Here is a 25537-nt window from a genome sequence, read left to right as displayed (position 1 = left end):
CCAACCTGCACCGTCAGGCACCGTCTACCAAGAGCTTGATTCTGTCTGAGGTTTCTTCCTAAAAGGGAGTTTTTTCTCGCCACTGTCACGCTAATGCTTGCTCTTGGGGGAATTTCTCGAATTGTTGGGTCTTTGTATATAAGGGTGTGGTCTAGACCTCCTCTACCTGTAAAGTGTCTCAAGAACAGATTTTCTGATTTGATACTATATATAAAATCAAATTGAACTGATAAACTACAAAATCCAAAGTGGATGGTGGAAAAAAAAATCCACTTGTAAAGTCATAGTCCTAATATATGCTGCGGAAAATGGGTCCTTACTACTTAAAAACAGGTTTCTTCTGAAGTCAAAGGTTTGTTCTGTAGCGTAGGTGATTTGATTTTGATTATTGAGCACCTTGCTGCATACATTTGTACATTGATGAAAAAAATTGCACGGCAGGTCTGGACACGTCTAGCAGGTCTAACTTTCTCTGTCATCACTCATTTTAAATGGCAATATAGCTGATCACACAGCACAGCTGTTGTCATTAGCCTGCACTTTGGTTTGTTTTGCCAGACTATGCCGCAGCACAGCAGCTGGTTATGATTATTAGTAGGGTCGGGCGATGTCTATTGAATTGGCATATGACGATGTCCACAGTGAGACATAATGATGGACTCTGACATTGTTGTTGAGTGAGGGGGATCATGTCTTTTAAATTCAAAAGGTATATGAATTAATTCACATTCAGGCCTCGTGCTCCCAGTCCGCTCTTGCTGCATGTCTGTAATAGGCCTATCGGTCTAATCCGTCACTCTGTCTGCGGACGCGGGTTGTCATCCAAACTGAAACAGAAATCACATGGTCACACAACCCGCTACAGGGGCTGTATACGTTAGCTCCACCGTTATAACATGTATCCTCCATTAAGACTAAAAAGATGTCTGTCATCTCATCAATTGTGACGATCTTTGAATGAGAATAACTCATGGTACGTGGTGTGGAATCATGTTTGTTGTGACACAATGTCCGTCGAACATCATCCTTCGGACCTGCCCTAACTATTGTTCAAACATGGTGTTTATGAATGAAGAAAACGGTAGGCGAGACATTCACATCCCAGAGCTGGTGGACATTTCCACACTGACTAGAATGGCAGCACACTATCGCTGGCAGCCGCGATGGAGAGTATGTTACATACACGAATCCAGTGCTCCATGGCTGTTAAATCAGCCTTAAAGTGATTCTGGCCAGAAGTCATAATAAAGATGCTGGTGTATACTATATGTGCACCCTTAACTTTATTTCACAGTACTTTGTCTGAAAGTTGATAACATAGTATTAAGAAATAAAAAAAAAACATATTTTGTGCTCTTTTTTGTTTTGATGCACTTGAACAACTGTTGATCTTTCTAAAGGTTTTATCAACACTCTTTTTAGACACAGAAGTGCTACAATGTGCAGTATAAAAACATGTTGCTAAATAGCTAAATGAACTAGAAACCTGACAGCTGTCAGAAGATACTGAAATGCTTTTATAAAAAATAACAACAAATGGAGACTTGTCAACAGTTTCAACATTGAAATGAAACAAAAGGAAATTTACACTTATACACATATCCCAAAATCTTAAGGCGGTTGAAATATTAAGTCAGACAACCAAGTTAACACTTCATAAGGTGCTTACATAACATATTCACATCAGGCTCATGAATGCTTCATTTCACATCAATGAATAGTATCAGCGTCATGACACACTTACGAAATGGACGCAGAATGATGACACAGAAAAAATACAAAAGGGTTAACTAATGCCGGCAGTTATTCTTACATACTGAATGACTAATGGCAAATAAGATATGATGAAAAAACCATGTCACCAGACAAATCTGTTCCCTCAGGTCAGCCCTGCTATCAGATTGCAGACTCTGATCCTCATCTCAACACAGAGTATGTCTGTCCTGCTTTTTATTTATGTATGAATATATTATGAATGTTTAATATTTATTTCCACACAAAGTCCTAACGTTCCTATGTGAGGCATGAGTGCCTAACCCTTAAATAGCTGTTCTTTGCTTTTTAAAACACCCACATCCATTTAAAGTTACATTATTAAAATTCTTCAAGTGAGTGGGAAAGTTAAAATACACATGTATTGCTCATTCATGAATATGCAATGAGTCATTATGAGCCTGTCTGGAATGAGTTATAAAAAACATCTTACAAAGACAAAGCGTTAATATTTACTCCAAAGATGTCATGATATACAAATTCACAGCCAGTAAGTCAGAGGATTCAGTTTCACATTCTTAAATTTTACTCTAGCACGTTGATTATCGTCTGGTACGTAGCTTAATAATATACAAAAAGGTTTAACAGCATAGCAGTTAAAAATAAAATGAAACCTCTCAGCAAGCAACAAGGCCCAAACTACTTTCCTGCATTTATTGGATCAGACATTATGCAATATAATACACTGGAAGAATTATTGAAGCAAAGGAAAGAAACAGTCGTTAATAGCATTAAATAAATATTTCCTTACATGAAAGCTGCCATAGACAGATCAGGATATGTATCTGTTACATTCATCCATCGGGCTCTCCTGCAGGAAACAATAGCTGTCTCTACCTAAACAGGTGACAAAGTGCAGCTGCCTTCCCTTAAAATGTTAGTGAGTAGGCTTTCAATACCATATCCAGTATGTGGATATTATTGTTTCCCAGTGTTTTCACTCAGTAACTGATACAATTAAAAAATGGAAAGAAAGTCAACATGGACCTACTACTGTATGTTCGTACGATTCCCAGACCGTGCAGGAATATTGTAAACAATTCAGCTTTCTACTTTGGTACTAAAGATACAAATGATGGTTCATAAAACTGATGATTGATACTTTCATTTCAGCATGTAATATACTGCATCTTGTGTACATGAAGTCTATCACATTCCATGCAGTGAATACTGTTTTGTGTGGAAAAAAGGGACATTAAAACTGAATAGTCTGTATCTTTTAAATGCATGTAAAAGCTTTACAAAAAAAATTTAAAAAACAGGCGGTGACGGTTAAAATGACAAACGTTCTGACAGGATTAAAGTGGCTGTTCTCCAGCAACAAGTTAACTCTAAATGAACAGCGCTTCATGTGATGAACCTGATTCGACCACTAATACTTATCCATTTACAATTTACACAGCAAACATTGCAAATATAGATACCCATATCTGTACATAGTTCTTGTTTAATGAAATATATGCAGGGAGAAAGAAGAGGTTCTTTTTGAATGAAGAGCCTAGATAGTTCCTCAAAAGAATATTGAGGTTTCAGTAGACACATCTTCATATAGTAGTTTCATATTACACAACAGCAAATCCACTGTCACAGGACTTGGCCATGCGATACCCAAAAACTTATAATCCATTGTAACATATATATTATTAATTTGCAATATATTTTCTCTTTAATAGATAAGTGTTTCCGATGAATGCTTTACATAATATTACAAATTTAAAGACTCTTTACCCTATTTTCCTCACAGTCAAAAGAGAATGTAAGTGAGTAGTTGATCATAATATGGAAGTTTCCATTGATTCAATTGTCAGATGAGGTTCTCGTGTCTTTTCTGCAATGTGTGGTCCATTTTAAAACTCCTAAATATGTTAAGACTTCTGTTGGGAAGATACACCTTTCCAGTAATCTAAAATATCATGCAGGTCCTCATCCTTTGCAAACTGGACTTTCTTACGCAGTGCATGGCCAGCAGCCATGTATTCCTCATCTTTGTGCCGTTTCCGGTGGAGTTTGAATCGCTCCCAGATGCTGTGTGAAGGTTTGCAGTAGTATTCGGGACTGGAGGAGTAGCTTAGATTGTGATACTGAGATGACAGCTGGGAATATGCTAAGTCTCTGGCGCGGGAGTGAGTGAGAGGCTCCAGCATGGAGGACTTGTGGCTGTCAGGTCTTTCAAGCTCCTCTATCTGAGCATCAGGATATGAGTGCCGGTGGTCATAATGACGGATCTTCTCCGCCTCTGCCCTCAGGATGGCGGCAGTGGGTGTTACAGTGAGCATGGTCTCTCCTGTTGGGGAGGTTTTCTCTATGTACTTGGATTCAGTGCGATAAGGCCTGGGACTTCGCATGGGCCCTCCAGTGGCAGTGCTGGGCCTCTTTGGCGAGACATCAGAGGTCCGATGCCTCTGCAGGGAGTGGTGATAGCTGTCCGTATACACTGGGGAAAGAAGGCCAGACTGACTCTGTGGGTGTTCTGATATTAGTACAAGCTGGGGCTCTGCAGTGGAGACTGCTCCAGATTTCCCTTGAAAAGAGGTGGATTCTGACTTTAGAGCATCTATACAGTTGTTAATTATCTGATTGACCTTATCCACTTCTTTTGCAATGGTGGAAATCTCTGCCACCGACCCCTGGCTATTCCCAGCCATTCCCATGTCACACTCCCTGCGTTCATGGTGGTCCATGCTTCGCACCTCCATGTAATTTCCTTTCATCATTTTAGGAGTATCACTTATCTCTTGAAATTTGTACTGCTCCCTTTCATTTGCAGATGGTAAATACGGCATACGTGCCATGCTCTCCCCAGCCAACAGCTGCTTCTGCGACATTCGAGAAATAGTCGCTCCCTCCAGTTCTTGTCCATATTTGAGTTCTATTATATTTTTCTTCAGGCTACCTGCTTTTTTGTGCTTTTCATCTTGCTGACGCTTTCTTCGCAAGCAATAGTAGACCACACCCAAAAAAATTACCATGCTAAAGAGGCAGCCCAAGATTGTCATAATGTAGTGAGTAGCAGTTGCATTGTTTACAACTCTATCCTTTCCATTCCAAGGGCCAGTAGTGAGTGTCAGACAAGTGTGGTTGTGTCTAAGAGAATTACGTATCGAAGCGACACAGTATGTGTAGTTTGTGTGGGGTTTAAGGCTTTTTAGTTCAATGTCCTCCTTTATATCTTTCAGGTTTTGAATATCTGTAAAAAAACTGTTGTTGTACAGAACCAGGATGTACATCTTCTTGTAAGGGTGAGGAATCTGAACCGTAATGATGGCACCTGTATTTGATACTTGCTTCAGTTTCATCAGAGGGTTTACTTCCACATCATTGTAAGTTGTACTGATGGTAATGTCTTCTGGTTCTGTGCCTGAGGGACAATCTTCCAGCCCACAGAGTGTGGTGTCTGGCGCAGGTGTTGTGGGCTCAATGGGCATAGGAATAAATGGAGTCACGTAGTCATCAGTACACACAGAGGTGAGTATGTGAAGCGCATTCCGATATGTTGGATTGTTTGGATTCTGGCTCAATAAACTATAACTAGAGACGCCAGGGGGGGAGTCACAGACCATCCGCTCATTCGTCCTGTTTGGGAAAACTGAGAGCCATTTGACAAAACCAAATAATTCACAAGAGCAGTTGAAGGGGTTGGTGTACAGCTCGCAGGTGGTTAGTTTAGTCAAACTTGTAAACGTGGACCCGTCTAACTGCTGGATTCGGTTCATGGAGAGGTCAATGTTCTCAATGTTGGGGCATTCCCAAAAGGCATTGGGTGTCACAGTCTCAATCAGGTTTGCCTGGAGGTAGAGGTACTGCAGCTTTCCTAAACCTCTGAGGATCCCCTCTGTCAGATTCCGCAACTTGTTGAAGCCCATTTGAAGGACTTGTAAGTTAAACTGAGCAGAAAAGGCCCCATCCTCTATGTAGGAGATTTCATTCTTTGTAAGGTTCAGGTAGGTCAAGTTGGCAAAGCGACTAAGGGCAGAATAATGGATACTTTTGATTTTGTTTTCATTCAGACGAAGGTCCACGATGGTGCTGTTGATATGCTGTGGGATGGCCTCATAAGGTGGTTGGTTTTGGCTACAAATTGCAAGCCATACAAAGCCCTTTTCCCCCTCAATTAACCAGCAGTCTCCACTGACTCTGCCAATATGAGTCAAATATACAATGGCTACAGACCAAAACAAGGCACTCATCACCATGCCTGAGCTGCAGGCCATTGGTGCTTTTCTGAGAGTCATGTGCAGGACCAAAAAAATTAGAGGGGGGGATACTGCTGTGTTTTCAGTGCAGCTGAGACAATCCTGGAAAATCAGCTGGTTGTTCAACTGTTCTCCGGGTCAGAAACAATGCTTTTATTTGTCTCCTTCTCATTGATGGATGGTATTGTCCCCATGTACCAATCAAAACATTTTTGGAGAATCCGCCCTTACACTGAATTTCTTTCCGTGAGGTTTGCCCGCATTTGAAGTTGTGTTAATGCTTAAAAGAGATTTTACTGTCTCAGGTTGGCTTGTGCTTTTCTTCTTAGAGGTTACCATCATTAAATGGTCTCATCTTATTGTTTCTGCCACTGTCTTCCTTTCTTTTTTATGTGCACGGAGGAATAACCTGAAATAGACAAGAACACATATTTGTTACGAAATACAATTTATCAGGAAAAGAAATGTACTTCTACTGCAAATGTTGGTAGTTAAATTTAGCATTCAAAGCCTAGAATTCATGTTTACTGCATGCCCTCTTGTTTATGCCCCACCAATTATTTTGTACACATTTTAAGAGGTGTTCCGCAGTCCCTGTGGCAGACTGCAATTTGAGGAAACCATTGGCCAACTACCATTTGACAGGTTGGGAAAAGCAGGTCCCTGTTTTTACACCATTAACCTTAGGACAGCAGACGCAACAATGTTAAGAAGCTGCATTACATCAATTATACATCACTACATGAAATGACACATTGGATCAATGTATTAAGGATTTACCTCTGAAAACCTTTATGCATAAATTGAAGTGTGTTTGTGCACTGATTCAGAAACAAACAACAGAAAGGAGCCCAAGGTGTGATTACTGCATCATCCTAAATTAAATTAAGATCGTTTGCAAAGGGAGACACGCCATGGTTGTGAAAATGGGAACAACAGCTCTTGCTCTCTAATCTGCAGAGGCCAAATCCCCCTAGTGCATCAATAAAAAGGTTTAAATTTCATTATTACTATTACTTTTTTAAACTTGTGTTTCTTTATCTGTCCTCAGCCAAGGGTTTGTTGTAGGTGGGATGGGGTTAATAGGAAGATGTCTTGTTATAATTGACATTGTAATGTTGCACTGTATATTGTACCTTCTCTAAAACAATAAAAAATACCCGTGAAAAAAAATAAAACAAACACCTGTTATGCGTTCAACTTTTAATTTGTAAAATGATAAATGTGCTATCTTTCAAAAGTTAAGGTGTTGCTTTAAAGTGTAGTGATTATAGTTCTTTCAGTAGATTTATTCAGAGCCCAACCTTACTCTATATACCATCACTAAATCACACACTACACTACAGCCTTCAACAGCATTTTAATTGTTAATGGGTCAATGTATAGCTACTGACTTAAAAAAATGTTGAGAGAGAACACTATTTGTTTAAGTAGTTACACAAAGACTGCTGTTGGGCAACATCAGAAAAATGTAAGCTTAGTAGTTACAATTATCTTGTGATGAGCACTAAATTGTATTTAGAGTATGAATCAAAATTTGCTTGAAATTAGTGCATCAACCCAGAGATATTGATATGTGTAGTAAACTAATCTTTTCTTTTAGTTCCAGTTCTGCCTCTGACAAAGGCCAAAATGAGTTGTCTTGTCAGGGGACACAGGGGCTCAGAAGGTGCTTTGTTGCGTTAGTGGACACGGCTCTTCACAACAGGGATAATCACTGTTAGAAGAGAATAAAAGTGACAGTTTGTGGCAGAGAGAATATACTTCAAGTTGAAAATCCCACCTGCCATTGTGGACCTAAAGGCCATTCCCGCTGTCTTTTGACCTTTTTCTGAGTTAAGTGTATCACATTGGTGTGGTTTTCCTCATCATACACAAAGTTGAGCAGTGTTTGAACTGAAACACAAAAAACTATTGATTGGCCCTAAATAGTACTGGGGACCAGCACCAGTTATGAGGCCAAGGCCTCCAGGTGCTGAAATCAATATGAATGTATATAATTCCCATAGGTACTGAGCTGGGGTGTGTGTGTGTGTGTGTCTGTTTTGGGTTTCACCCATCCATCTAATTAGGGTTCTATCCCAGGATCTTCTTGCAGTGAGGTGACACTGCTCACCACTGTACAAACCAATAACAAGTCCCTGTGGTTCCACTTTTTATATTTCAAAACAACTCTAACACACACTGACACAAGTTCTTAATAACTGCATGCTTCATGTTACATCAAAATTTCATTTGAACAATTCATAAATGATAACAGAATGCTAATGGAGAAAAATTCTTTCAACTGCTCTGAATCCCCTCCTACAGTAAACACTGTGCTGTGTGCTGATAAACTGATCAGAAGAATAAGTTGGAGCATTTATGGTGTAATCTGGCGCATGTTTCACATATATTTAGATTGGCCTAGAGGGTGAGATTATATGTGAATCTATACCTCATAGTTTAGCCTTTTTGCGATTGTATTCCACACATTAACTGTAAATTGGGAAGCTTGTATGTCTTCATTGCCATTCACTTCTTATGCCTTCCTAATCGCACTGTTTACCAAATGTGGTAAACAAATGCATAATACAGCAAGCTGTTTTTCTATGTGGTTTATGTACTAAATACATTTGTATTTTGATAAGTGGCAGTTAGCATGAAGATTTTATTGGCATTATGACAACAACTGAGGGCAGACCTTGCCGCTGAATGTCTGTCCAGCTAACTGCAACACTGTATCCATACTAGGGCTGCACAACATATTTTACTTTCATCGTCATCGCATTATTAAGTGGCGCAATAATCATATCACAAAAGGCAGCAACATATTGTGAAAAGCTGCAATAAATGGCAAAAGACAATGAGAGATTTTTTAAGAAGTTAAAAAACTGCACCTTAAAATGTAAAGGTAATTATTTTTTTAATAACAGAACGTTATTGATGATTTTCTTTCATTTAATTTGAATCAATGAGCAATGTGTTGTGTTTGAGCAGAATACTGAAAGCCGCAAAATTTAGTACACCTTAATCTCTGTTTATTCATCGCAAGAATATCGTCATTAGGATATTCAACTACGTTCTCATATGTTTTCCTCATTGTGCAGCCCTAATCCATACTGTACACAGTCAAAAATGTCCCCAATTTCATTTAATGTAAATGAAAGATGGGGTTTAAAACACAAATGAAGGGCGATTTTGGTGCATAAGAACAATGTTTTAATTGCAATTTTCCTTGGTTCACACAAAGCTAACAAATTATCTGCTATTGGGATGTGATAATCAAGTAAAAGATTTGGTCCGCTTTTCAAGTGCAGATAAAGAGGATAAATAAATGCTGTTGTGGAGGACACTGCAACATAATGTCAAAGCTGCCATTACAAAATCACCTTCATGGTAACAAAAGAGCAGCGGCAGAGGAACGTTGAAGAAAAGAACACTCTCAAAGCCCCTAGGAGGTAAGAGGTTCCAAATCAAATGTTCCATGAAATGAATATGAAAAATACAGCTCTGCAGAATATATGGCAAGGCAAAGGATCTCTTAAAGAAAAACTGTGCATTGCTATTATTCCCCAGTCCCTGACCTTTATTGCAAATTCCGCATGGTAGAGACTGATAACATCTGACCTGATCTCTACCCGCTCACGGTCTGGCACTTGTGCAAGATCCTACAGCGGTTAAATGCAAGTTAAAGTTAAACCTGAGCACTCTCCTCTCATTTACAATGCATTGGCTGTTTTGTTTGTCCACAGTGACTCACTCTAGTGAGCCTCCAAATGATTCACTGCCTTACCACTGAAAGCCATGCATAAATTACAGCCACACTAGTTTCTTGTGTACAGGGTGACACAAATGCACAGAAGGATACTCACAATGATAGGTGGTACTGTAGTTTTTGCGTGCATATTTTGAATTCAAACACTGTATTTTTACCCTTGCACTTGTGTCCCAAAGAATCCACAGCATATGCCAACAAAAACAACGCCTGCAGTGTTAAGTTGTTCAGGGATAAACAAAGCAACCAACAACATTAAAACATTTTTGTAAGTGCTTTGGTTTCATGCAAATCGTATCATACTGTAAATGCAGATCTTCAAGGGAGCCCAAGGCATCCAGCAGCTTAGGTTACCTTATGAGAGCTTACGTCTACTTGCCACCACAGACCTACTTTCCATAATGGCAGCAATCTGTATGGTCTAGTGCTAGCCCTGAGTGCAGCAGGCCAGAACACCCAAGGCATCAGAGCCTAGTAGATTCCCCTATCAGACACAGGCAGCCATTCCACAGTCTCCTTTCCATTTAAGCTTTATGCGCTGGGTAATGAAGGCTTTTCTTTTTATTTTCCTCTTCTGTGGATAACCTATTGAAGCCCTGCTCTTGAAGAATGATTCAAACGCTGCCTTGTAAATCGTGGTTCCAGTTGCTCAGGGCCTGTTTATACTTCACTTCTACTCAGTAAATCATTGCTTCTTTTTTTAATGAAAAAGGCTACAAATCATCACAGAGGCAGCTGTACATGTGTATTGAGTTCTATCTCGAATAGAACTATTTCCGGCAACATGTACCGTAAAGCAACTAACTTTAAGTACAGAATCTAACTATTTTTGGAGTTGTCCAGTGAAAAATCACACACGAGATCGAATCCAAGGAGAGGATTGAAGTAGGTGTTGTGATACTGACGTGTTGGATCGTACTTTAGAGGGAATTTCTCAGCTGCTGTGGCCCTTTGTGTGTCTGGTTGGAGTCTTTAAACGTAAAGCAAAAGTATTTTCTCACACAGTGCCTCAGGAGTACTGCCTCGCCACAAAAGCCAGTGCTTTAAGGAAAACTTTGACAGAAGCTCCAGAACGCCACATTGAAAAAAACAATGTTGAAACTACTTCCCAACAAACAGTCGTATATTGTATGCAAACCAACCGGACTGCACCTCACTGCCCTCTGGCTATCTCTGCCTCTCAGCCCCCTTCTGTTTGCCAGCGTGTCTGTCAAAACAATTTCACCATGCATACTAAATGGACATTTTTCTGTTTAATCTCCCAGTGTCTACAAAAGCGTGATGTCAAAGGATCTCTTTTTACAGTTTGAGGCCCTGTTTTTTCTTGTTTCTACCTGTACTTCCTATCTTGTTTTTTTTGTGAAGGTGCCTCAATCTCAGAGGACCCTCCTCATCCATACCAATGACTGCCCTTTATTTGATGCCATTGAAAATGCCTGCACTTCTTGCTGGGAAGAATGAAATAGAGTAAAGATTGGAAACCAGAAGTGTAGAATCAATTGAGTTTAAATGGAACTTCTTCTCATGGGGAAGGAAAACATTGTGCTCATTGAGGTACTGAATTGCTTTTGAGGGAAGGAGAATGAGGACACGTATGCATGGGTTATATCAGAGGATATTAAACTCATACATTAATTACGATGGGAATATTGCCCGGCAAAAAAATAATGGTCCTGTCTTCATTAAATACTGTTTGCTAAAGGTTCAGCAATTTTCATGGCTTCAGTGATATACTGGTTGGACTTAGTGTGTCTTTTCTAGTAGACGGGAGCTCAGCAAAGGGAGTTTTTAGTTAGTATGACCCATTCCTATAACGCATCTTTTTAATGAGGGATATAGTAAGGAAAATTGAATACCTTCTTGATAACCTTGATGGACAAAGTCTCTTATTTCTGCATGACTATTGGACTATTTTTCGTAACTGTCCTTTAATTGTCATTGCTGCATGATGCTCAAATGCTGTAGAGACCACCCGCCCGTCTGTGGAGTGTGCCTACTGTCACTTTGGCATTACATTATACATTAACAGTTGAAGAAACAAATCCAAAGATTACACAAATCTTTAATTTTATTTTTCCAATAATCTTAGATTGATTAAAGTTTCGGCAAGACGGAAAACAGGACAAGTTACATATTTTTGCTGCAAATTACTACTGGTCCCTGCTAATTAGTTTCAAATTAGCATCAGGATGATAATTATTGCTGAAGTGTGGGTTGATCTGAATTAATGCTGATGATACATCATTAGTGCTAAAATGTCAAATTCCAGATCCTTTTGGATAATTAAGGTATGAGAGCCAAGGTAGGGCTAATGCAGATTTGCATAGGAAACCTGTATTTGAAACTGGTCTAATGGAAAGTTATGCAGTCCACTAACTACTTAGTATTCCACACAGGTGGAAAACTTGAAATGACTTACTGCCCTGCCATCTCTTGTTAATTCCCAATATCTCACTCTTTTGTTCTTTAGTGTATCAAGAGTCCTTCAGGAGGCTCGTGAACTAGTGTGATTTAAGCTCGGAAGAGAGCAAAAAATCTCATTACAAACTAAAAGCTCTACTTTGGGTGACACCTCTTATATCAACATGATAAGCTGATGGAGAGTGGCGTGGAATCACATTGCACCGATGAAGACCAATGCATCAGTGAAACCCTGCAGGGGAATTAAAGCAGCCTGGCACAATAGTTACCCGAAAAGTTCATCCTGCTCAACCTTTCACAGTTCTTTCTTTAAAATGAATGCTGTGATCTCTGCACTCTACCCTATTCTATAACAAAACCATAACAGTTCAGCTCCACAGGATGCATACTGAACAGGGGAAAAAGCAACTGGGCTGTAGAGATCATTCATCACAGGGACAGGAGCTAAGAAGAATTTAATTTAATTCTGTACGTTTGAAAGTAAGATACAACTCGGAATAACACCTGAAGGTTTAAATGCAATTTTCCAGGCCATCAACTGACCATCAACCCGGCACGTTATTTTGGCCTCCAAACCAAAGCATCTGCCAGCAATGTCTCTAGCTGCTGACTCATGACATGTCGAACTAAAGTGTGCAGCCCTCAGCAGGAAGTTACGGGAAGCTCACTACTCTAGTGGATTTAACAGGATTGCTGTGTGTCAACTTCTTTATGTTTTTATTTATATCTTATATTTAGAGAATTGGTTAAAGTTCACCTGCTGACTAAAGCTGTAGTAAGACTTGCTCTCCTTATCTTTGTCAATTACCTCACCTTGCTTAACCCAGGTTTCCCCACCAATGAATCTTCAGAAAGTGACTGGACCTAATTCAATTATGCTGTTCTGCAGGTCAACTGTTCGGGTCAACTTGCCTCAGTGTTCTGATTGACAGGCTGTGAACAGCAGAGCAGCCATTCCCTCTGCTAAATGTTTGTATCTGGCACAATAAAGGTGCTCTAGGCGATGTTGGGTGAAGTTGTTTCTTGTTGATGTATTTTCAAACAAAACCAGAGTAGCTTGCCCCTTTTGTTCTTCCGCGCACTAACCCCTCACCCCCCACCCCTCACCCCCAAATACTTCTTGTTGGTTATTGGCTGGAACGTTGGAACATTGTTTGTGTATGCTTCGTGGTGCAAGTGGGCACAGTTTGTTATTGTTGCCGTTTGTAGACCCTGGGCTGTCTACAGGGACCAAGTCCCTTTTTTTTTTTTTTTTTAAGATTATTTATCCCTTTATTTTAGTGATAGTGGATAGACATGAAAGGGGAAGAGAGATGGGGGATAACACGCAGCAAAGGGCCGCAGGTCGGATTCAAACCCGGGCCGCCGCAGGACTTGCTCTTACCGGGTGAGGTAGAGGCCGCCCCGGGACCAAGTCTTTTTATAGTGTGTTTTGGGGACAGGCAGCTTGCGGATATTAAGGAGATGCTTGCTGCATGTGACAACAAACGTAGCCTAAAACACGCGTGAAATCACTTAGAGCACCTTTACAGAAGAGGAAATTATAACTTTGATATTATGTCCACAAGGAGTTTAACTCAGTTCATCTACAGTAAATCTTGAAGAGTTAGCTTGGCTTCCTCGGAATTTGAATTTGATATTTTCCTTCATTTACACAAATTCAGTCAGGACACATGGGTCAAGGTTTTAACCATTTATTGCAGCAATTTGCATTTTACTTTGGCGGTGTGGCTCTGCTTATGTGATGCTCTGTCAGGGGGATTGTCTGTGTCAAATTTGCTCAGTTTTTTTTCAGAGAAGCCCACTTACATTTAATGAACACGCCTACCAGGGAAGCAATTAGCAATCCATCCATGGGAGGTGAATTTAAGATTATGGTGGTCAGTGACAGCAGATAGGAGCGACATTAGCAGCAGATTCATGAAGCTGGAGTTTCAACACACTAGTTTAGTGTGTGGTGGGATAGTAAATCCCTTGACCTATAGTATGAGCTACCAAAAAGAAGTATCACAGTTGGACAAGGTGACGGGATAATAATCAATCTGTGTGAGCAAGAATGTTGGTCCGACTTTATTGGCACTACAATTTGATCCATCTATGATGAGTGCAGGAATCATAGGAAACACGAGGAAGGCAAATGAAAACATCCACCTTGTGTGATGGCTATGTTTGGAAATAAAACTGTCTCTTCCTTGAAAGGGAAGTTATTGTTTCTGACATGGCAAAGTCTCTCAGGCTCAATAAGGGGCAGAGGATGCAACAGCAAGCTGGTGCTTGACTATCACAGGAGTGAAAGGTTTTTTGGTGCACCACAGAAAGCGACCTGTCATACAGTAAATAAACAAGATCTCAACACGAGATGACAGGTACACCACTGGGAGGGCTTTTATCCCAGTTTGGTTGGAGGATGCAGCAAATAACTGCTTTAAATGCTAATGGCCATTAGTGAGATAAACAGACTTAGAATGCTCTGATAACATTGTCAGAATTTGCATTTTTATTGTTGCTGTCCATTTGAATGTACCTCCACAAACGTACACTGGGGGAAAAGAGGGAGGGTTTGCTTTTCTGATTTTGAAAAAAAGAACCATTTCTTCACAAAGACTTACAGTAAACAGAGGTTAAAAAGAACACCTTGAGCTTAAGTAGCTCTTACACGCGATGCTTTAGATGTCACCACCTTAATAGTCTGGCTGAACTGCACATACATTCTGGGATAGGAGACAAAAACGCTCTGGGTTGTTTGCATTTCTTTAAAGCAATCACAATAGTCTTGGTCGGAGCTAAGCTCCGGAGTCAGAGATGGTCTGTCTGCAAAATGGTCTTGGGAAGGAACTTGCTTTGGTGAAACATTTGCACCCCGCAATGAAACAAACAGCAAATGAAGTTTGCTGTTCACTATTAAATTATCTGGATACATGGTTAACTTCCTTTGCTATTGCTAGTGTATCGCTATGTGCAGTGCACTTTGTCCATAGCAATCCCAACATATCGGTCCCCAAAACGTCTTTTAGATAGTAAATGCCGTAAACTTATTCCTTGTAAATCTTTACAATCATTTCCCCCCAAAAAACAAGGAGGACTGCCTTCTTGCATGATCCAAATTTTCTTCAAAACTTCCATTTTCAGCATGTAGCTTGCTAGCTTGAAGTTTGATGTTTCATGAAGCGAACAGTATTTGAGAACAGCCGCACACAGAGCGGAAGGTGAAGGACACACGCCAGATGTCAGGCAATTCTCCTGGAAATGTACTTCCGTTGATTCAGACTACAATGCCATTCACAGTTTTTACCACGTGCCTCCTCTCTGGCAGAGATTTCATTTGAATACATCATTTCCGATTTCAAGAAGCAGAAGCTTTATTGAGGTTTTCAACAGCAGGTTTCATTACCACCATTGATAATACAAGTCCTCCATTTAAAAATAAGTGCCTCTTTTTCACAGATGCTCCTCATCTAAATTTCCTTTTGCAAACTTGTAAAATACTTGTACAAGGGTGTGTAGTCAATAAATGTCATCTCTGTCATGACCTACTAAGGAGACGAGGCAGAGGTAATTATCCTTCTACAACAAAGCTTAAAGGTCATTTGACAAGATACATCACGTAGTGGACAGATGCCGGATGTGATTCATCATTTTGCAGATGAAAGCGTTCTACTTTTATCGGACCCTGTTGAAATGACTGCTGTCAGTCAGACCTAACACACTCTTCACTGTAATACATTTGGATTTTACTGTGCTGTTAAATAGATGCGCGGTTTAGTAAAAGGTGCAAGTTTGCGAGAGACTGCTCATCCATTACTTTTATCCGTCTATTTCTACAACTAGTCCAATATTTGTATAATTCAACTGACTTTTTTATGATATACTTCAGAAGTTTTTTATATATGTATAATTATACCTCACATCACCTGACGATCACTTACTTTCTTCATCAATGCCATTTTCCAATAGCCTTAACACCTACAGTACATGTGATTTTACACCCACTGTTATTAATAATAAGTATGCCTTTTATCTGTATGTCAACAAAAATATTCACTACAAAATTTGCTAAATCAGCAGTCATGTTTGTGTTCATGTCAATTTGTGTATTGTTAAACACCTTTCATTTTAATCACTTCTTACTTCTTACCCCTCTCACTTTATCAAGGTGAATTAATCAATGCAGTTGCTCTAGCAAATCTGGATACACATGGATCTTTGTTCACCTTTGTCCTAAATATCTCTGTGTGTGCTACCTTTTTACATTTGGGTAATCCATTTTAAATGACTAATGAATTGTTTTTACATCATAGATTTATTACATCTTCAACTAGGTTTTTTGTTGGGACTGTGCCACATTCCTGACTCCTGACACATTACCGCCCAAGTTGAACAGTCAGACACTGATACCAATCTATAACCTATTTGAGGTGCAATTTTCAGCTGTGTGCTATCTTTCGAAAGGGATAAGGGAATAGGCTTGTTGGAGATGAACTGCGCCTCGTCTAAAAAGTGGATGAGAGCAGGAGGCAGCAACAGGGGGCGGTGACAAAAATCAGTTGTCAAGTTGGACAGTTTCCAGCTGATTCCAGCAGCCTTGATGCTGTGCAGGAAGTCAAAGAAACACTCACATTCTGTTAGGTCCTATTCCGATTTAATAAAACGTTATCAGACACACATACAGTCCCCAGTTGTTTTTATTAAGGCAGAGTAGCTCTTAAAATTCTCTACATGCGATCTGTTGGTAATAATAATAAACAACAGACTCTATATGATCCGTGATCTGAACGGCTTTAGTCTCCTTGACCCTACACAGCCACATAACCATTTGGTTTGTACAGAATTAGCCTTCAAATCAGACAAATGGCAAATAAAATCCCTCCACATAGGCTCAGGCTAATTCCTGCTTACTAACATGCTAGTTAACATAAGTAGTTAAACCTAAACAGTTGATGTAACTCAAAACTGTCTGCAAGCTTTCCCTGGCAATGCGGTTATGTTGACTATGCGACAGCAAGTCGCGTGGTTATGACACAATCGTTAGCCTATTTTTATAAAAACATCTGCTACGGAGCCATAATGTAAGATACAAGGTAATGGAGCCTTTTATACATTGTTGTGTTTCTTTAGAAATAAACAACTGACAAATAGAGTCTCAGATGTAAAGTTATTAACTGTCAAAGTGGCACCAAAATGAACGGTAGTCAATGGGATGCTAACTGCAGGTGATGGCTTTGTAGTATTAAAATTGCGCCATGGGAGCTACGCTTAGAGAGATTACCCCTTGGGATCAAGTCGGACACAAATCTAACCGGCATGCAACAGGCGGTGATAGCCGATGATTGATTCTACGCAGACCTGGCTCATCTTGAACGAGCCTAATAAAGAACCACAGGGGCGATGAAAAACACACAATCCAGGAATGGTGAGGTCACTTTCTGTTAAATAGAAATAAACAAACACATTCAGGATATAATGGAAATTATAGTTTTTTTACTGTCATTAAAAAAGTTGTTGGTGAAATAACATTGCAACGGAGGACTGCAGGCAGAGAAAATAAAAGCTAATACAATGAATACCTGCACAAAATTATGTTGGGACAGTTTTCTCATTTAAACATCTCATCTTCTGCAATCTTGTTATCTTTGAGACCAAAAAAAACTTCTCAAGAAAATCACTATGTAAAATTGAAAGTGCCATTGGAAGCTTCACATCAGTTTTATCTCTTATTATATACAGTGACTCACATGACATTTACCTAATGCAAGAAGGTGAGCAAATTATAGGCATGCTCATTAAATGTATTTAAAGACTCATTCACCACCATATTTTCTTTTATTTTCATGATCTTCATGAAATCTGACACTAGTTTACAGACTTCAAAACAAAGCACATTGGATAATGGCTTAAAAAGAAATTAAAAGGTAAATGTGACGAAAAAGAAGGGCGTTTGACAAGAAGAAACCAAATCCGCTGTCTAGAGGTCCATCTTTAAAGGTGGGTGTCCTCTGGTTATTAAACATTCTCTGTAGGCAATCAACCAAAGCCTCAAATATCTCCCCATGTCTCAATCATAAACATGCCTAAATCTGAGCTATCAACAACAGATGCATAAACATGGAGTTTCTTGCATTGCTTTAATTTAAATTTCTAAGAGACAGACAGGAAGCTTTGTCTTTTGAGGTCTATCTGAATGAATGGCATGTAATAAGAGGGAAGATTTGAGGTGTCATGATTTGAGACAAGTCCCCTGTCATGCTGAAAAAGGTGGCGCAGCGCAGCAATTTATCTGTGATGTGGAAAAATATCATTAGGAGTCTGTAATGAATGGCTGACAGCTGTCTGTCAAATCTGTGTAGACCTATTTTAAATTTCACCCATTTTCTCCATGGTTGCCTTTCTCATTGCTAAGTCACAGCCTGGCTGCTTCGTCTTTATTAACACAATATAGGATTTGATCGAAGTCATGGAGATTACATAAGTCAGTGGAGTCTTGTTTTGGCCTATTTTACACGTATTTGTTGCACAGATGCACTGTGTGCTGTAATTCTTTTTTTTTGCTGAACCCATAAATACTCAGTATTGTTTTATCACCTTGATACTTCATGACTTTTCCTTATTTTATAAATTTGATGGATATCCTTTACGACGACCTATAACACAGCAAAACTTTATTTTGCTACCTTCTTTAAACGCAAGCCCAATTTGTGGAAAATGGAAGGGTTACCATTTGAATATTTCTGCATACTACAGACGTAAATAACACTGATGTTTTAACACAGACTTGCACTAAGGGACGTGAGCATGCACAAAACTTTACTGAAGACACTTTTGATCTGATTTGGATCCACTCATCTTCTACAGGGAAAAGCCTTTATTATTGCGCTGGCCATATTTCTGATAGATGTAGCTCTCATCACAGAATTAATGGACTGAGGGAGCATCAAGTGAGTAAAGTGATCACAAAAAATTACAGTACATTAGGACTGGTAACAGCCTGGGCAGGGCAGTTGGATCTGGAATCCCACCACTACAAAACCACAAGAGACCTACTGAGGAGGCTCTATGTCGTATTTTCCTTTATTCTGTTTGAGCACCATAGTTCCCAGTAACAATATGATCACATTGTTAACTTAGAAGTGTAAACAATAGAAGTGTAAACCAAAACCAGTAATTTACCCTTTTAAATATGGAGTGTTCTGCCATGGAGGATGTGGTATATTTAATTGATATTGCCTAAAAAAACACAGCTTGGTTTTATATAGTTACCAATTTGATGTCCTAGTAAATGCAACTACAACCAATTGATCATTGCCTCTTGGGTACCAACAAACACAAATGCATCCAACATGAGGTCTAACTGTCAAGAATTGAATCAATGCTGTGAGCAAATGTAGGGGAAGGGTTCAATTTCTTTGATGAGGATAGAGCCCAATAATTGCCAACCGAACGGATGTTTTATAATCACTATGTGACCAATTTAAGGCTCCCTTGGGATCCATGTCTCCCACAGGCTAATCCATGATGTTCTTTACAGTAATCCATTCAAATAACTCTTCTCCAGTGCCATCAATTAGGAATCCAGGTTGAAGTAGTAGTTGGCACTATACAGCTCGACAAGCGTAAAGCCACTGTGACTAGAGCTGTAACAATTCCAAATTTTGCTGTACAATTAATTGTCTCAGAAATAATTGGGATCAACAATATCAATTGTTTCTTTCAGTCAAATTTAAAAATGTGTATTTGTGTATGCTTATTTACAAAAAATTAAGTTTTGAATGAATTTCAGGATACATCTTTTTATATCAATGTCATGTGACCAAAATAATGTGAAACACTGTACACAGCATATGAAGTAAACAATGTCTCTCTATTACCATAAAACATTTTTTCTAACTATATCCCCTTTTGTCATTTTTGTTGCTATGAACATGTTAAGGCTCACGTGCCAACAATTATATAGTCTGACCAATACTCACTTGTATAATGATAATTTGGCATATCTAAACAAAATTAAAAACTACCAATCATAAGCCTCAAGACCTTAGCTAGAAAACGTGATAATGTATACTAATCGACAATTTGACAATTATGCAATAGTTTTTAATGGCTTAGCTGTGACCTGGTTGGGAGAATGATCATCCCAAAGATCAATGACTCTGTGGCGATGTTGATAGGTTTCCCATAAAATGTGGTTATGTGGTTAAATATAGTTATAATGCAAGGTAGGAAAATTAATTAAGTCAAATTATTTGAAACTTTAATCACAAATTGAAAGATGAAACTTAAAGAAGGCAAGTAAAAGGTCTTCTCAAAGTCTGGTGATCTAATGTAGGATAGAAATCAGTGACAACACCAGATTATCAGCATCATGGCTTTCCAATACACTGATTTAAATAAAGTTAAAAGTTTTTAAGATTTTATCATTTATATTGTTAACACAGTGAGTAGATGCTTAAACAATTCTTTCACTCTAACAGCTGCAATTCTCCAGTTTAATATTCTGTTGAATCCGACAGTATGACAACATCTACTGACACTACTAAATGTTTTAGGGCTTTGCCTGCTCTCTTTTGTCTACTTGTTGGTAACATTTTTGTGAGCGTAACAGGTAGCCTCGTTTGGCATATTTTAGGGACATTCATCATGGTAATGATACACATTACACACACCTCCTCATGAACAGGTGGCACTCATTAGGCTCCTCAGAGGTTTAGGTTTAGGTGAAGTGTGTGCGAGATGATAGGGTAAAAGTATGAAAATGTTCCTGCTTGAGGCCCAGTATTTGATTCCCTCACGTAATGCACATTGCAGATTCTGTTCAGTGTAAATCAGTAGTACAAATGCACATATCGCTACAAGAAAACATAATGGGTCTCCTTAAAAATTTTTGGTCTGGACCAAAAAAAATAATTAACCTGAGTTTTGTTGTCCTTTCCAACTCTGGGCTCACAGACTCGTTACTAACTTAATAAATCCCTTTGGATGTACCTAAAAGGCAGCGAGGATTAAATCAAGTTAAGTCATTCAATTGATCCAACACTCCAACACACATTTGATAAGTACAATTTTGCTTTTGAAGTCTGTTCAAAGGTGTCCTTCCTTTCGTGATTGACAAGAATATATACAAACGCTCATTGTTTCAACTTCTAATTTAATTAAAAATGCCATAAATAGCTGCTCCCATTTGGAGCAAAAATTGAAAATAATGGAAACATGTAAGAAATACTTCAAAAATACAATAAAGAGGATTTCTTTAGTTAGTGATGACAGTAAAACAGCAGATTCAATATCCATTTAAGTGCTTTCTGTTGGAACTCATAAACTGGATGTCTTGTTGCAAGCTGATTTAGATGGTGATATGTGAAGCACTGAATACATTATCTGCAGTGTGGGAAACGGTTTTCAAACAAGTCCATCATTTCCACATAGCTTTGTCTTGTTATCGTTCCTTTTACTGGTCCTCTACATGTTGAGATTGCTTCTGTCTGTTTGGTTTAGTTTATTTTTTGTTTAATGGGCACTGGGACTTCAGCCGGGGCAAGTATTAACAAGTTGGGAATTTTGTATTTTTAAGCTACACTAGCAGTCCTATGAGGTTAGATTGTTCATTTCACACCAAAATAAAAAGTTGTTGGATGGTTACAATTTTAATATTTTATTTTTTAGATCTTTACGTCAGCTCAGAGGAAAAGCTCTTCTGTGCTCGTGCTCAGCTGTGCTCTAAAATGAATGCTTTTAACATGCTAACTGAGCTAAGTGTTAGACATTGGAAATACCTACCTGCTATTAGTTTCATTTAACTACATCTAGGACACAGAAGGCTGTAGGAATGAATTCGTAAGGCCAACAGTTCACTTTTTCTTTATGCTGTTGCAATTAAGTAAACCGCAAAAAGAAAGTGTTAAATTTAGAACTCTACTGCTGCCGACGTGCCTTAATGAAGCCAAAGGGCACTCCCCATCTGCTTTGCTTTACATGACAGACTAGCTATGTAACTAGTGAGTCAGTTAAACAGAAAGGTTGTGCAGGTTATGGAAATGTATTCCCAGAAAGTGAGTCAGTGATGATTAAAATTCTAAGGCAATGCCCCTCTGTGAACAGCCTCTTAATTAGCATTAATTGTTCAGTGTGCACCTACTCTTCCTGTCACTCTACACACAAGAGCCAATGAAGGTACTCATTTGTTGTTCGGTGGAAAGAAAAAGGGACCGGAAAACCAAAGGAAAAAAAACAGTTTTATCTTTAAAAGGCTATGTAGCGCTGTCTGAACACGAATTGTAGTTGTCGATTAATAGTCATACAAATTAAATATGTAAATGTCTATTTCAGTTTTTTTATAGCACACTGCAGTGCTGTTGTGTTTGGATTTGCAACCAGACCTACATCCATGTTGTTAATTTTAATGGCTGCTCATCAAAATGATTTGGTCATTGGTAACGGTATGAACATTTAACCTCACAGTTACTGTATATTCAACAAAATTATCACGGTTTTTATTATTATTACTGTATTTTTTAAAAGTGTTTTCATTGTATTCAGAAAGCAGCAAAGACATATTTAAGTCGACGTTCGAGGAGACGTGAGACTTTTGGAATTTAATTTATGAGCAAAATATGAGGGCTATTTTAGATAGAAAAAATCTAAGAAATGCCATAATTCATCAGGCTCTTGAGAAGGAAATGGGCTACAAAGATTACGACAAGCCGTGGGCGATAGTGATACATGTCTCAAAACAGTTGTCTCGCAGCTGTGCCGGAGGGACAATAAAAGCAGAGTTGCATCATCATAGCAATGTGTTAATAGTCTCGTTTTCTTATTATAGCTTGACATGTTGCTATCAGCTGGCACATAATCACTATTACAACTTGTGCAATATTGATAATTTGTTGGAGATGGCGTAATCCATTTTGACTAGCAAAACTTTGTTGTACAAGTCAGTGCGAAAATGAATGGAAACACCTTAAAATGTCAATTTGATGTACCAATTTGATCGCAAAACAGCATGTGACGTCATTAGACACAGGTTTTTATTCAATTTAAAGCCGTTGGATGGAAACACACCAGTTTCTTTTACCGAACTTCAAGTGGATGGAAACTTAGCTGGTGTAATACACTGTAATAGCTAAGCACGTGGCTCCACAAGCTGGTCTGTTTGCTGGTGATTGCACGTTGCTAGCAAACACAACCTGATTATCAACACGTGGCTACACAAGTAATTTTAACCAATCTGCTCATCTATCAGCTCTGCAATAAGAAACACACCAACAGCAATATTATCAAGGCAATAATATATGTCTTTCTCTCCAAAGAAATGTCAAAAACATGCTAAACTTCCATATCGTAGCAGAAGACTTATTGACGATAATAAGGCAGTAAAACCATGACAGTTTAGCAAGCTATAGAATAGTTTTAATTTATGTTCTGGGCTACCGACATCACTTCAACATGTCCAAAAATGGGAACGAAAAGAAAGAAGATAAAGAAAAAAGTCTGTTAACAGCTGCTCCATTCTGTCGCCTTCTCCTGTCTGAGCGCAGTTCGCCTGCACGGCAATTTCAGGAGCCGCCGATGAAGCTTGGAAGGATTAAACACAGGGTTTCCACACTGTGGTAATCCACCACGATGATAAGGATATTTTAAATGAAAAGGATAATTAACACTGGTAATTGTTACATCGTTGGCAAAGAAGTGTCATTCTTCAAATAGTTTGCTGAATTTCTTTTTCATCTCTCACTTCACACAGATTTATGTAAAATAGCCTGTTCTAAAAAGACCTAATGTAACACAAAACACAGTTCAAGACAGCTATTTATTGTAGAAGGAGTCTTATTTAATTTTCAAAAGTAAGCAGTAATATTAAACAGGGAAACACAAAGCGAGTGTGACAGGGGAGACTTTATTTTGCCTCCAAGGCCGAGTTATGCTCACTTTGGGGTCATACTGTTCAGTTACTACTACTGAACAATTTTACTGCTAATTTCTTCTCTGCTCTGAATGCCAACACCTTTCTCTCTCTCTCTGTCTCTCTCACTCTCTCTCTCTCTTGCTGGCTTGCTTGCCCGTGCACTAAAGTATTCTTGAAAGGACCCACGCCACTCTTATAACAACATGTTTCCATCTTTACATTTTCATGTGAAATATTAAATTTAGAAAAACTGGACTGAAGCAACAACTTTAGCACAACTTTCCCCTGAGCTGTCAAACACACTGCTGCACTTGTAGGGGAGACTCTCTGCGATAAATTAAAAGAGAGCCGTTATCTGCTCTACTCTGACATCACCTTGCTTTCAATTGCAACAAATATAGTCTCATATGACCTGCTCATAACCTGCCCAACAGCAATAAGAGACAGCCCAGCTCAGTTCTTTTTTCTGACATTGGAACCTTATGCTCAGGTAGACACCTACAGTAATTCACCTTCTATTTGGTGCCACATTTGTAACATTGGCTTTAAATTCCCTTGATTGTGGAATGCAACGATTATGCAAAATGATCACGGTCAGCTCAAACAATCACGATCGGGCAATTTTGTTATGTGATAATTGCAATAGGCCGACCCATATGGATACCTAGTAACACTGAGGCAGAAGTGTGGTGATAAACTTGATAAATTGTCTGAAATAATTGACACTGATTTATGTTTTGGTGCAGGTTTGCTTTTTCCCCTACAATGATTATTGGGCAATGTTTTATGGTTTTAATTATTTGAATGATTCAAGTTAAGCTATAGTGAAAAACTCTTTTCCTATATTCTAGTTGTTACAGGAAGATTAGAACAACGTTTTTATAAAGTCATTTGTCCAGGTGGTTGGAAGTGGGACATTAAAATAGAACAAGAAAAACAAATGAGACATTCATTTTGATGCTCCCGCTAAGATTAAAAGACTCCACCTTCTATATCCTATAATAAACATATTTGCTTGTGGTGCTGGCATTCTATTGTAAATGAAAAAAGCAAAGGTAGAAACAGGGAACCTGAACACTACATGGCTCCCCAGAGTGACATTCACACTGTCCACTCTCAGGATGACATGTCTTTTGAGTGACATGTACTGTACTAGTCGTGTGTGTTGACCAGTGGATTAGAGATGGCTTAAGGGCTGTTTGTTCATGCAGAGCTGCAGTTGACTCAAGTTACAAGTGAAATACCTGCACTTACCTCTGGAACCTAGGTTGAAGTCCTCAGTGTGAGAAAGCATCCCTTGTGTCCTCCGGCAGTACAGATGTTAACTGATTTCTCTTTTTGAACTCTGAGGAGAAAGTAAATGATAGAGAACCATATTAGGTCCTTTTCTATTGAGATGTTTGTTTTTAAACAACTTGATAAAGTGAATGTTTTTTTTTATTTTGTATAGTTACAACTAAAGAAGTATGTCACCAAAGGCAATAAGCATATAACTAGACT

The 25537-nt window shown here is 38.8% G+C and overlaps 1 protein-coding gene across 1 annotated transcript in view; it reads right to left on the bottom strand.

The window, feature by feature from the left end:
• Positions 1-1262: 1262 nt before the first annotated feature.
• The window catches only part of elfn1a (extracellular leucine-rich repeat and fibronectin type III domain containing 1a), a 66365-nt gene continuing 42090 nt past the window's right edge, over positions 1263-25537 (bottom strand). Inside the window, exons 2-3 of the mRNA XM_034894722.1 lie at positions 25292-25382; positions 1263-6375 (exon numbers count right to left, since the gene is read on the bottom strand). Of these exons, the coding sequence (XP_034750613.1) occupies positions 3639-6005 (2367 nt within the window). The 5' untranslated portion in view covers positions 6006-6375; positions 25292-25382 and the 3' untranslated portion in view covers positions 1263-3638. The remainder of the gene's footprint in view (positions 6376-25291; positions 25383-25537) is intronic.

This window comes from Etheostoma cragini, chromosome 15 (assembly GCF_013103735.1).
Source record: "Etheostoma cragini isolate CJK2018 chromosome 15, CSU_Ecrag_1.0, whole genome shotgun sequence".
Classification (NCBI taxonomy): Eukaryota; Metazoa; Chordata; class Actinopteri; order Perciformes; family Percidae; genus Etheostoma; species Etheostoma cragini.
Note: the sequence above shows the minus strand (reverse complement) of the source record. Positions and strands in the feature narration are given on the sequence as shown.